Consider the following 14319-nt stretch of genomic DNA (forward strand, 5'->3'; position numbering starts at 1 on the left):
ATGGGGGTGCCACACGGTTCAATTCTCGGGTTGACTCTTTTCTCTGTATATATCAATGATGTCGCTCTTGCTGCTGGTGATTCTCTGATCCACATCCACGCAGACGACACCATTCTGTATACTTCTGGCCCTTCTTTGGACACTGTGGTAACTGACTTGCCTAGTTAAATAAAGGTTAAATAAAATTAATTTAAAAATGACATTGCCTACAAGTGTAATCTGGTATTTTTATTGGAAAGTCAGTTTTAGCCAGTGGAGGCTGATGGGAGGAGCTATAGGAGTACGGGCTCATTGTAACGGCTGGAATGTAATCAATGGAACAGTATCAAACATTTGGAAACCGCATGTTTGACTCCGTTCCATGAATTGAATTCCAGCCATTATAACGAGCCTATCCTCCTATAGCTCCTCCCACCAGCCTCCACTGGTTTTAGCCTATCTTCATACTGTACTGTCTTGCTAAGATTGTATTACAAGGGTCAAAAACCTCAGCATTGAGATACATAACCTCCTCTCAAATCTCATCCTAGTCTCAGTTTTGGGAGACCTAACATTTACAGTGCCTGAGTGGACTGATCTGTGACTGAGCACTGCTGTTGAAAAGAATGCCACTATGTGGTCAACAAATAAAATACACCAGACTTCCCATAAACGTCAAATCCAATTATCAAAGACAGTACTGAAGACAGGCTAAAACTGCTTGTCCAATAGCTAGCTAACGGTGCTTTCCAAACGACAGGGAACACGGAAAAAACGAGATAAAAGCATGATGTCATCGGGTCTAACAATCGTCTCGTCTCGAATTGTGCTGGCTGTCAAATCAAAGGCACTCCTTAGATATGAAGTTGTTTTTGACGAAAACGTGTCAGTTTGTCGCTTTCACGAGGTTGGAGTAATAACATGTGCCTTAAGACTTCGAGAAAATTAACAACAGGAAGAATCTTTCACTTCTCTTATTGACTTCTCAAATCCAAAACCCCGGTCTGGTCTGTTTGGTATCTTTCTCAAACGTTCCCAGAAGTATCGCGATGTTGCGCCTCTAGGTTTAGAAACTCTGTGACGTTATACTTTTGTATTGCCTCGATATTCAATTCCGGTTCATGATAACAACTTTCACCCCGGCAAACGTGAAATAAGCGTGGCAATGTAATAAAGGATTATGGTTTGACAAGAAAATCGAGGAATGTAATGGCAAGTTTGTGTATAGAATTTCGTGACAGAAGAATTTATTCGCGATTAAATCAAGCTAGCTAGTTACTTCAGCTTGCGTGGCAAATGTAATAAAGGATTATGGTTTGACAAGAAAATCGAGGCATGTAATGGCAAGTTTTTGTATAGAATTTCGTGACAGAAGAACTTATTCGCGATTAAATCAAGCTAGCTAGTTACTTCAGCTTGTTCCTGCTGGCTTTAGTTGCTAGCTTGGTTATCGAGCTGCATGGGCTTGCTGGCCAGTCAAAAACTTTGACAGTTTACGTTAGCAACATAACTAGCTAGTCAGGTAGCTAATAGTTTTCATTTGTTGAGTAGCTAACTATTGTAGTTGACGGAAGCAAATATTTGTTGTAATAGTTAGCTCTTGACTGTACCTTCATAGTTTAATTGCAATTGATGTGAACATAGCTAGCTATGACAATGTCATTTTAGCTAGCACAAAGTAATAACAATTTGAATAAATGTAGTTAAGAGGGATTGCTTGATTGTCTTTCATTGCCAAACGCTTAACATTACTTAAGGTCACAGTTGCCTACCAAATGTGATCAAATCTACTTCTAGTGTAGTGACTCCTTGAATCAGTTGAGTTTGTTGAAATTGCTAGATAGCGAATTAATACAGTTTGAACTCACAAGATACAACACCGATATCATTATTTGTCGTCAATGCCTTTAGGACTGGTGTGTAAAATAACCTACCGGATATGCATGGCTAAGGTCATTCACACTAATCAGCTCAGCCCTGGCCCTGAGGTGTTACCTCACACAGGCAGAGGTGATTGGGGATTTTACAGCACCAGAGATGCATGACAGGAGAGGCTTGTCCTATTCTTAGTGTAGGATGGCAGTTAAAGTAGCTGAAACTAGTATTATGCTCGTCAACATCCGTCTCACGACAGATATCCTCTGCTCTCATCAATGGTATTGAATGATTGATTTTCTTGTTCAATGTCACTGATCAGTGAGTGATAATCTTTTCTCTCTCGCCGTTTGGATTAGTCCATACTTGCTTGGCTGTCAGTATGGAACTGGGCAAAGCCAAGTTGCCGAGGACCGGTCTGAACACGCTACACCAAGCCATCCACCCTGTCCACGGGATCGCATGGACGGATGGGAAACAGGTCTGCCTCACCTCCCTTTACTATGCCAACGGTGAGGTGAAATTCGGCGACACCAACGTCATTGGTCAGTTTGAGCATGTCTTCGGTCTCTACTGGGGCCCTCTATGCTGTTCCGGCTCTCCTGCTCTGTTGGCCGTCCAACACAAGAAGCATGTCACAGTGTGGCAGCTGCAGCTCAGCGCTCTGGAACAGAACAAGCTGCTGTGCACTCAGACCTGTGAGATGAGCGAACCTTTCCCCCTTCTGTCTGAGGGATGTGTCTGGCATCCCAAGATGGACATCCTTTCTGTCCTTACCAAGAAAGATGCCTCTGTGCTGTTCTGTGTCCGTGTGGACAACCGCAGGGTGAAGGCTGATATTAAAGGCAGTGGACTCATCCACTGTGCCTGCTGGACCAAAGATGGCACCCGGTTGGTCGTGGCCATTGGAAGCGCCCTTTACTCCTACATCTATAACGATGTTCAGAAGAGTCTTTTAGCCTGCTCCTTCTGCCCTATCTTCGACGTGGGTGGGTACATCTGTGCCATCGAGTCGACAGGCGAAGCCCAGGTGGCAGTGGCTACAGAGCTGCCTCTGGATAGGATCTGCGGGCTGAACGCAGGTATAGCCTTCGACGTGCCCTCAGATTCCGAGTCCTCCCTACCAGGACATTCCTCTCTTATGGTGATGTTGGATGAGGATGGCTGTATAGACCCCCGCAGGAGGTCCTTTGACTCGGAGAGGTCCTACTTGTCCTGCTCTCCGTCTGGCGGCCTTATGGACCTCACCCACCTCCTGGCCAAGCACCGGCGCTCTGACCCCAGTCCACTCATACACCTGCGCCGCAAGGACCACCTGACCGGCTCCGGACAGGATTCATCTCACCTTATCCTTGTCACCTACGAACAGAAAGTCACCAGCACCAGTAAGGTCAGCATCCCTGGGATCCTGGTGCCAGACATCTTGGCCTTTGACTCCAGAGGCTCCATGGTGGCGGTGGCCTCCAACACGTGTAGCATGGTGCTGGTCTACTGCATCACGCCCTTCGCTATGCCCAATGTCCAGCAGATCTCCTTACAGAAGAACGAGAGGCCCAAAGGCGTCTGCTTCCTCAGTGACAAGACGTTGCTTCTCATGATCGGCAGACAGAAGTCCAACGAACCTGCCTTCCTCCCCTCCTCCAACACGGAAAAATACATCCTGCACCTCTCCTCCAAGGAGATAGTCTACGACGGAGAAACCCCGGCGTCTCCCTCCCCGAACCGGCAATCCCCCGCTAATTTCTACCCGGGGATTAGGCGCCACTCGGAGCATGTCTTCTCTAAGGAGGAGCAGCAGGAGCGTGTGGCGATCAAGGAGTTGGTGCTGCCGGGAGGAGGTGTAATCCAGTCCCGCTCTCCAGGGAGCAGCAGGAGGAGGCTGGTGGAGGAGGTGAGGAGCCCGGAGACCAGCTCAGTCGACTTCCCCTACTCTGACCTCTGTCGCCCCTCTGACCAATCCCACTCAAGCGCCTCCTCCATTACGGTCGAGAACTTCGACATGGAACCCATCAACCGGATGAGAGGGTCAGTGCAATCTGGGGACTTGAGTCGACCCTGCTCCCCATACTACAACCCTGGGGATAAGCCCCACACGGAGCTCCCCACCCTGCCCAAGACCACCCCCCTGGCCTCCAGAGAGAAGGAGAGGAACCTAGAGCAGCTGTCTCAGAACATGGAGAGGCTCTTCTCTCGCTTCTCTGAGGTGCAACAGTGTCTCACAGAGATCAGGGACTTCACTCAGAACGGGAAAAGGGATTTGGGGACTATTTACCCCAATGCCCGTGAACCTCCATACGTTAACATCACATGTCAGGTAGGGGTTATGACTTACAAGATATTACTTCATTTTGGCTAAAATCTGGAGCTTTTCAGAGCCACATTTGTAAAGAAAATGCATATTTATTGAAGACCCCACTTGTTAAAATAACAGACTGCACCTATGTACAATAAAGTTTGATAAGACACACAAGGGAATGCATATAAATCACGCAAATACATACATGAGGCCCTTAGTCAGCTTTCAGCAGATGTCAGATTAATGGTCTATTGTTAGCCTTGCTGGGCCTTGTCTAAAGGTGAGGAAGGAGATGTACTGTACTGTACACCCTGGGCTAGAGTGTAATCCACCATCGGCTTACAATAGACAGCATGCTGACAGCACAGTGCGAATGCTATTATGGTGTTCCCAAAAGAAGTGACGAAAGTACAATTAGACGAAATGATGCCACTGTTGCATCCGTCAATAACTGCATTCTTGAGGTCAGAATTGCACTAAACCCCCCACCTTCTCTCTGCCCCCCCACCCCCCTCCCTCTCTCTATATCTCTTCCTTCTCCATGCAGCAGCAGCTGTCTGAGAATGTGTTTATCGACGAGAGAAGACCAGTGTTGCTGTGTGAGGGGAAACTGTGTCTGAAGGTTCTTCAGGAGCTCTTTAACCTCACTGTCGTAGAGATTATGTATGGTAGGTATCTGGCCTTGGGCTTTCCCCCAAACCAATAATAACACACGGTTGTAGATTTGAGATGATTTGTTTTCACTATATGTACATTCCCCTCTGTGTTTATTTGTACTTCACCGTTTCATTTGTGTCTCTATTACTCCAGCATTTTGGATTTGAGATCAAATGTTTCATTTGAGGCAACAGTACAGAATGTCGCTTTTTATTTGGAGGTATTTTCATGCATGTTTGTTTTACTGTTTAGAAATGAAAGCACTTTATGTATCTCGTCCCCCCATTTGAAGAAGCTTTTGGACAAATTCACATATATTGTATTAAAGTAGTGAAGTTTAGTATTTGGTTCCATATTCCTAGCATGCAATGACTACATCAAGCTTGTGACTCCACAAACTTTTGTTCTGGTTGTGTTTCAGATTATGTTTTGCCCAATAGGAGCTAAATGGGTAATATACTTTTTTTCCTGAACACTTCTACATTTAATGTGGGTTCTACCATAATTATGGACCATACTGAATGAATCCCCTGTTATTGGTAATGGTTAGAGATTAGCATTTATGGAGGGAGGGTATGATCTTTGTTCTTCTGTAACGTCCTCACTCATCAGTCATGATTATTCATAATCATGGTAGCATCTTCAAATGGGAGGGGGGTACCAGATACATAAAGTGCTTTCATTTCTAGACTGTAAAACAGATATGTACGAAAATACCCTCAAATAAAAGGTGGCATTATGTGCTGTTGCCTCATGAAACATTTGATCTTAAATCCAATGTGCTGGAGTATTGAGCCAAATGTATATATTTTTTTAAACGCTTCACTGTCCAAATAAATATGGAAAGGAGTGTAGATACCCCAGGCTTAATTCTACCACTTATTTGAGGTTATAGGTATACTCTGCGATATGACATCATTCACAGCGGTGTGACTTCCTGCTTACCAGAAATCAACACAATTCAAATCTGCAAAGACTCTCTTTCAATGTGGGCATGCCTCAAGAGAAAAGTGGGTATAGTGGCACTCTGCATATTTGAATTGAATATGGATTTCTGTAAGCTCTGGGGCCAACATTTGCAGTCATTAGATTTGTAGTATAAAAGGTTAAATGCAACTATCTTTGCCCTATAGGAACGAAGAGGTAGGGATGGGCAGTGTTCTCAGAAGTGTGTGTGTGTGTGTGCGTGCGTGCATGGTTGTGTGTATGCATACTACTGAGTTTGGACGGGAATGGGAAAAAGGGTTTCACTCAGGTTTCCAGGAATCTATTCATATAAGAATAAGTCTATAACCTATATCCTCAGCCAATAGTCTAGACTGAGGACCTCCTCAAACACTAAGCTTATCTCAACGAACTAATTACAGCTTTGTTTCACTCCACATAAACAGACATACATGAATGCATTTGAAACAACAGTATTTGGTGATAAACAAAGTGCTTCAGTTAATGGGTGAAGAGGCTAAATATGGGAGTGATTATAGGGTGAGCTTGGATTGAGGTTTAAAACAGAAGCCGCTTACAGCCCCATCCACACCTTCCCTGTGTTAGTTCTGCTACTATAGACACTCAGCACGCTCCCTCCAACAGAGTATTTATAGAGGGATCTCATTCAGAAGTTTCACTGTTTTGAGTTTTTACAGAAAACTTAGCCAGATGTTGTGGTTACTTTGATTCCAAAATGGCTGTATTAGATAGTACACACTTGCTGAATGAAAAGCTTAGTACCATCTATTTGAAGGGATAAATGAATGTAATCTTTTACCAGGTAAGTTATGATGAACTTCACAGGGCGGTGGCAGTTCAGTGATGAGCTTGATGCTCCTTTCCAATAAATATCGAGGGTCTTATTCTGGTGACATGATGATCGATGCTTGGCTGCCATTTACCAAATCAAAAATAATCTCGCTCTTACCTATAATATTCTCATAATGTAGCCCAGCATACCGGCACTGTATCTGCGAGCTAATGGCTAGAGCGATTTAACGCACCGCCGTTTTTGTGACAAAACCATCAGTAGAGTTGAAAATGTGATGGAAACAGATTTTTTTTTTAAGGTACCATATGTGCGCTACATCATCACGCACTGCTTCTTATCCGCAACAAGGCAGTTTGGTGGAAACCCATCGCTGGTGGTAAAATTTGCGTGTTTTCTTCATGCCGATTTTAGAATATTTGCTTGAAAACCTGTCACCAATTGGTTATATCATTTAAACCGTCTTAATAAGCATGGAGAAAATATTAGTTCAATAAAAACTTCCTAAGCTGTCGCTTAAACTTGAAACTGTCTCCGGTGTGTTCCAGGTCCGTTGTGGATAGTCCTAGTGGCGGATGCAGAGGGCTTTGTACCCCTGACTTTTAAACCCAAAGAGGAGTTGACAGTGAGGAACGGCAAGAGGAAATCCCCCATCAGAAGCCCTGGCAGCCCAGACACCTGCCCCTCCAGCCCTGTGAAATCTCCCTGAAGCCCAGTTAAATACTCGAACACAGACTTGAACAAGGCCTAGCCCCAAAACAGAGACATCAGCATAGTGGGAGAGAGCACAGAGCATGGGACTAGCATAACACACAGGATATGTCAATGCTTTATGCATACATCTCTAAAAACTGGACACACAGACTCAACTCCTCTGCATCTTCTTATGAACAAGCAGTACTGGGTGGCAAATTCACCTTTTTCAGTTCGGGGATTATTTGAGACAAATGTTTGTCACACTTTGGAAAGTAGCACCTTTCAAACAATGTTTACATTTAGTGACTTTTGGATATTATATTGGTCTTTTTGTCTTTGTTATATGTACATCTGGTTCAAGATGAAGTCTATCAAAAACATGTCAGACCAATGAAGTACTGTAGTAGTGTTTTGGGTGGCCTAGGTCAGGAAAGTAGCCACCGCATCCCAAAGAGATTTATCCTGTTTGTGTGTTATATGATTGTATAATATTAAAGCCCTCAAATGTTTCAAATTGATAGTTTCATCGCTTAACATACGATGACGGATTCTATTATAGTCATGGTTTATCCAGTCTTCCATCTAAATACAAAACAGATGTCATTATAGTACCACCAGGGGGAAGCAGTAGGCAGAGAATAGAGAATCCAACAGCCAAAACCCCACGTCACAAAATGGAATCTTCCTCTACTGGCTGTAAACCCCCTCTGTTTGAAGTTATACGAAGCCATGGTTCAGTCCATCTACTAACCAACAACGTTTATTAAGCCCATTTGTCATCAAACCATCATATTCAGATACCATTCTTAAATACCAGCAATGTCTGGCTAAACACAGCAAATAGTGATATACATTCATTTATGTAAATTAGATCATCTTGTAGGTATATTTAAGATGGCTATACAGTACACGTTCATGTGAAAATACAGAAACAAACTTCAAATGTTTACAGGAAAACATAACTACCATTCTATAATTTCTCAGTGTAATATACACTAATGGACGTCGTATTCCAGTCGGAGAACTGGAACCCGCCGTATGTGGAACTTCTCCTGTCTGTCCCATCCCTGGTCATGCATTGCTCAGATCCTCCAGCGTTCTGGAGCTGATGCTGCCTTGTTTCCTGTAGAAGACCGGTAATAGTCACTTTTAGATTGAAGGTATGTTGGTATTTGACCCATTTCAGGCCGTCGTGTGTTCCAAATACATTGTTTGGTAACATTTCACTTAAGCATGTGTCCCCGGCCTTATATTGTCTTATCCGTTTACAAGAGCACTGTGACGTTCTATCAAATTCTGACAACAGAGACTTGTGGGTAACTTACCGTAGCTCTTCCAGACAGAGTTTGTTCCTGAGCCGGACATCCTCACTGATGGGGTAGAGCAGCAGTATCAGCAGGCCTGTTACGATGAAGGCCACCGGGGCGGCGCCGATGAGCAACTTCAGAGTGTAGGCTACTTGAGCAGGCTGCCTGCATGCCCCTGTGTCATAACCCGCGAACCTGAAGACACAGGTACACACACACACACACCTGTATCAAACACGGTAAACCTGTAGAGATATATACAGAGATACATACACGCACACACACACCAGTGTCATAAGCTGCAAACCTATAGCGACATATACCTGTATCATACCGAGAGTTACACACAGTGCCAGTTTCATAAACAATAATGGACTGCAATAGAATGCATATATCTGTGCGCGTCAGACTTGTGTTTGTGTTTCTCTCTATACACCTCACTCCTGTGTTATTTAACTGACTTTGTGTTCTGGCGTCTGTATCACTCCAAAGGAGATCCCAGAAGTATTGTTTACTTGTTTGTGCTTATCCTATGTTTGACTCATTTGAGGTAAAAGCATGGTTACTCCTAAGGAAATTCCATGTTCAGTTCTGAATATCTGTAATAGTCTTGTGTTCATGTTGTCTGTCTGTCTCACTCGAGGCAGAGGGTGGACACTCCCAGGGAGATGCCGGCAGCGAACTTGGTGAAGAACACGTAGAAGGAGTAGAAGATGGCCTCAAAGCCTTTACAGTGGGGGTTGGCCAGGCGGAAGTCATCCACCACGTCTGGCAGCATCGACCTGAAACACAACAAACACACACACACCAATACTACATCAAGACATCGGCAAATCAACAACTCATAGGCCCGACCTCATCATCATGTTATACAACCAGCCTCGATGACTCCGCCTGTCTGATGAGGAGCAGTCTACTTATAGCGCTCAGGGATAAAATGGCTACAATAATGCTTATATAGCGCAGAGATAAAAGGATCTGGTGAAACGACTGCTACTAATAACATGATTCGATGATGAAGCTAGCTGTAGCTGAGCCGCTCTGACCACAGATGGGGAATCACCAGGAGAACAGACAGAAATACACATCATGGTGACCCCACTGGATATACCCTGTCATTTAGAGAGGGAGGGGAAGGATGGAGGTGAGAGAACGGAGGGAGACAGGAGGGCGAAGAGCACAGAGGGAGGGCAATGTGCTATAAACAACAGTAAAATACAGAATGAAAGTGGAGACTGTAGCCGTCTCATTCATCAACGTGACATCATCGCCAGGCGTGACTGTATCATGCCAGGGGGTGAATGGACAGAGAAACGGGGAGACTGCGGATAGGTTTGGCACTGTTATGGCTACTTCAAACTACTGCTGCTATTACTAGGCTACTAATTCTGTGACGGTGGCTATTTTACCCACACCAAAGAATATGTTTACTATTGCTACTGCCGCTACAATCACTGGCTAGTGCTAGTGCTTTTACAACTACACTATATTCACAGAGGACCTTCGTGCCAGCCCAATTCAATTGAGCTCACCATGGTAAGAGGAGTGACGCGGCCACACTGAGTCCGGACGAGACAGCCACCACGTAGGCTACGACCAGGTTAGGGATGAACACCAGCATCACTGTGAACGGCATGATCCACTGGACAGAAAGAGGAGTTCAAAAAGTTTCGCCAAAATTAATAACGTGTTTGTCCACAAGGTGGCACACTCTTACGACCAGCGGAATAGCAATAGCGCTCAGTCCCAGATACTTACCGTGATGCCACAGAAGGCTGCCGTCTTCTTGCCAAACCTCTCCAAAAACCACTGCCACAGAGGGATGCTCACTACTGCAGATACCTGCGAAGAGAGATATATCATCTGCACTCTGGACTATGACATTGTCTTTGGTTATGAGTACACTCAAATGTCACATAAAACCGTGCACAGATGTCAACGGCAGACTTGGATGACATTTCTAGTTCCTCGTGTTAGGATTAAGCCTTTCATGAGACAGTGGTCTGGTATTATGTACGGATCTTAACATTGATCTAGGTCTAATCTCTGCTAACCAAGAACCAGAATCGCACAATTACATAGTCTGTCTACGAGAGATGAATCTAGGTGTGAAACCAGAACTCACCAGGATGGTCAGTACAATGTTCTGGAAGTGATCTCTCAGGTCCACTGCGTGCGTACAGAAAAGGACAAAGTTGCTCTGCACCAGCTGTAAATCAGATATCACACACATTCATTCTTCAGAAATGATTCAGCATATTCAGCACTGTCCTATTCTCTCTGCCCACTGTGCCAAGTCACTGGAGAAGCTCCTGACTCCTGAAGCGGCAGATTCATCCCTGCTACTGAATGATATATAATCCTTCTTTTCTGTTCAAAAGAGAAAAGGCTTTATGAGATACAGCAGTTGAGAGGTTTGAGGTGGAAGCTCTATCAAAGCTGTACTATAAAGCTCAGAGTCCAGTGGGGAACTGTCAGGGCTTTCTATGCTTTCAGAGAAGGCCTTAGGATTTATAAAATGATTGTTGTGGTTTTAAAATATACATGTATTTTTCATTTCTATTTATTCTTTTCAATGATATTTCAATGATTTTGTAATTCTATTATTATTTCCAATTATATTCTGATTTAAAAGGGTCAACACTGGAGTGAAAAAAAGATCCAATCAGGATTTTTCTCCGGGGAGATGCATCTAAATAGATGGAGGTCAATGAGAGTGTTGAATTTGGTCCAAGAAAAAATGTAATTGCTCATTTGTTATGTGAGGCTTATTTGATCAATTAAATGTTTAGTAATTGTTAGGTTGTTACGAATGCACTGATATAAGTGGAGCCTGTTGTCATAGAGATAGATAGAAGACTCATCATGAATATAACCTGTTTTAACATGGACATTGCTATTGAGGGTTTCCAACATTTTAACATAGTAAGCTGGTTGGGGATGCTTATGAGTTGGGAGCAATCCACCAATGAAGAAGAAGAAAATGTACTACTTTAAAATGGAGATAGCCTCAATGGCGCTGCCCATGATGTCACAGACGCTATAGTGGCACAGAAACAAAGATGAGTACTCTATCTATCTCTATGGCCTGTTGTTCACACACGCATCTGTCCTTTTATTGGCTAGAATGGTTCCACCTGATCTCGTCTCCTCTCACATGACTTCCAGCTTTGAGGACATGTATTTCCATTGCTAGAGCGGTCAGTCAACTGTATTGTCAAATATAATAGGCAATCTTTGATAGAAGGCAACTGCCATAGAGAGCAATAGCAATGGCGCCTTTTTGTAGACACTAACTCCGCCATGGTTCGTTGGACCATGGGAAAATGGATATCGTTTTGTAGGGTTTTTGAATAAATGCCAAAAAAGCTTAGGAGATCTTATACATTTTGTTCTATGAGATAATGTTCATCAGCTAACATCACTTTTTAAAATGTTAAAGCATTTATGTAATCAAAACAAGCACATAAAGGCTTCATAATTCATAAAGGTCATGTTAACTGACTGATATTATCTCATAGAACGAAACTTATAAGATCCAGACTTCCCCCAATATTTGACCAATACATTTTTTTTAAATGATAAAATGTCTCTCTCGTCTCTTCATAATTTTATGTCTATTCGCAAGTGGCTGAATCTCAGAGCAAGGGAAACAGCGCCCCTCTGTCTCAGTATGTGTAGTATATCTGACGCTACCTGGAACTAAAGAGTATGACATGTTGCCACTATAGCATTAGATTGATTGCTGCCAGCAAGTATTTGGCCTCCCTTAATCATTTTTACAAAAAATAATTTGCGTTGAGCTGAGTTGTTGTTGTCCAAGGGAGGCCAGTTTGGATTTGGATTCACACCAATCAAATCACATCCTAAGCAAAACGTCATCATTGTCAGAAAAACGTGTCTGTTTCTGGTCTGTGTTGATATCCTGCAGTAGCTAGCTTGCTAAATCGGCCCTTTTCTCTGTCATGGATGGAGATGGGGATTTGGACCTGTGGTTTTGACTTAATTATCTGTACCATCCTCCACTCTTCTGGGAAGGCTTTCCACTACATGTTGGAACATTGCTGCGGGGACTTGCTTCCATTCAGCTACAAGAGCATTAGTGAGGTCGGGTACTGATGTTGGATGATTAGGCCTGGCTCGCAGTCAGTGTTCCAATCTCCAGTCAATGTTCCATCTCAAAGTTGTTCAATGGGGTTGAGGTCAGGGCTCTGTGCAGGCCAGTCAAGTTCTTCTACACTGATCTCAACAAACTATTTCTGTATGGACCTCGCTTTGTTCATTGGGGAAATTGTCATATCTATTTATTTTAATGTTAATACACCTTTATTTAACCAGGTAGGCCAGTTGAGAACAAGTTCTCATTTACAACTGCGACCTGGCCAAGATAAAGCAAAGCAGTTCGACACGTACAACACAGAGTTACACAGGGAATAAACAAACGTACAGTCAATAACACAATAGAAAAAAGCTATATACAGTGTGTGCAAATGAGGTAAGATTAGGGAGGTAAGGCAATAAATAGGCTGTAGTGGCGTAGTAATTACAATTTAGCAATTAAACACTGGAGTGATAGATGTGCAGAAGATGAATGTGCAAGTAGAGATACTGGGGTGCAAAGGAGCAAAAAGTAAATAACAATATGGGGGTGAGGTAGTTGGATGGGCTATTTACAGATGGCCTTTGTACAGATGCAATGATCTGTGAGCTGCTCTGACAGCTGATGATTAAAGTTAGTGAGGGAGATATGAGTCTCCAGCTCCAGTGATTTTTGCAATTCAATCCAGTCATTGGCAGCAGAGAACTGGAAGGAAAGGCGGCCAAAGGAGGAATAGGCTTTGAGGGTGACCAGTGAAATATACTTGCTGGAGAACGTGCTACGGGTGGGTGCTGTTATGGTGACCAGTGAGCTGAGATAAGGTGGGGCTTTACCTAGCAAATACTTATAGATGACCTGGAACCAGTGGGTTTGACGACGAATATTAAGCGAGGGCCAGCCAATGAGAACATACAGGTCGCAGTGGTGGGTAGTATATGGGGCTTTGGTGACAAAACGGATGGCACTGTGATAGACTGCATCCAATTTGTTGAGTAGAATGTTGGAGGCTATTTTGTTAATGACATCGCCAAAGTCGAGGATCGGTAGGATGGTCAGTTTTACGAGGGTATGTTTGGCAGCATGAGTGAAGGAAGCCGATTCTAGATTTCATTTTGGATTGGAGATGCTTAATGTGAGTCTGGAAGAAGAGTTTACAGTCTACCCAGACACCTAGGTATTTGTAATTGTCCACATATTTTAAGTCAGAACCGTCCTGAGTAGTGATGCTGGACGGGCGGGCAGGTGCGGGCAGCGATCAGTTGAAGAGCATGCATTTAGTTTTACAAGCATTTAAGAGCAGTTAGAGGCCACGGAAGGAGAGTTGTATGGCATTGAAGCTCGTCTGGAGGTTAGTTAACACAGTGTCCAAAGAAGGGCCAGAAGTATACAGAATGGTGTCGTCTGCGTAGAGGTGGATCAGAAAATCACCAGCAGCAAGAGCAACATCATTGATGTATACTGAGAAAAGAGTGGGCCCGAGAATTGAACCCTGTGGCACCCCCATAGAGACTGCCAGAAATCAGTGCGATGGACAGCCAAATTATATTTAGCAACATTGACTGGACTAAATCGTTTCTGGTATCTTCTCCCGGGTGGCGCAGTGGTCTGGGGCACTGCATCGCAGTGCTAGCTGCGCCACCAGAGTCTCTGGGTT

At 43.8% G+C, this 14319-nt stretch overlaps 2 protein-coding genes across 4 annotated transcripts in view; one reads left to right on the plus strand and one right to left on the minus strand.

Moving 5' to 3' along the window:
- The first annotated feature begins 440 nt into the window (after positions 1 to 440).
- On the plus strand, positions 441 to 7773 carry LOC129817181 (WD repeat and coiled-coil-containing protein-like). Of its 2 annotated transcripts, none has more exons than XM_055872172.1 (3): positions 441 to 4168; positions 4698 to 4818; positions 7112 to 7773. In XM_055872172.1, the coding sequence occupies exons 1-3, from the start codon at positions 2237 to 2239 to the stop codon at positions 7270 to 7272; spliced, it is 2214 nt and encodes a 737-aa protein (XP_055728147.1). In that variant the 5' UTR covers positions 441 to 2236; the 3' UTR covers positions 7273 to 7773. The 2 variants fall into 2 exon arrangements, with proteins under 2 accessions (XP_055728147.1, XP_055728148.1); XM_055872173.1 differs by having other exon boundaries at positions 4701 to 4818.
- A 230-nt stretch (positions 7774 to 8003) lies between these two features.
- Positions 8004 to 14319, minus strand: part of LOC129817182 (sphingosine-1-phosphate transporter MFSD2B-like) — a 42408-nt gene continuing 36092 nt past the window's right edge. For both annotated transcript variants that reach the window (XM_055872174.1, XM_055872175.1), the window contains exons 11-16: positions 10692 to 10775; positions 10325 to 10408; positions 10099 to 10208; positions 9205 to 9348; positions 8585 to 8761; positions 8004 to 8382 (exon numbers count right to left, since the gene is read on the minus strand). In XM_055872174.1, coding sequence (XP_055728149.1) covers positions 8331 to 8382; positions 8585 to 8761; positions 9205 to 9348; positions 10099 to 10208; positions 10325 to 10408; positions 10692 to 10775 — 651 coding nt within the window. In that variant the 3' untranslated portion in view covers positions 8004 to 8330. The remainder of the gene's footprint in view (positions 8383 to 8584; positions 8762 to 9204; positions 9349 to 10098; positions 10209 to 10324; positions 10409 to 10691; positions 10776 to 14319) is intronic.

This window comes from Salvelinus fontinalis, chromosome 20, assembly GCF_029448725.1.
Source record: "Salvelinus fontinalis isolate EN_2023a chromosome 20, ASM2944872v1, whole genome shotgun sequence".
Classification (NCBI taxonomy): domain Eukaryota; kingdom Metazoa; phylum Chordata; class Actinopteri; order Salmoniformes; family Salmonidae; genus Salvelinus; species Salvelinus fontinalis.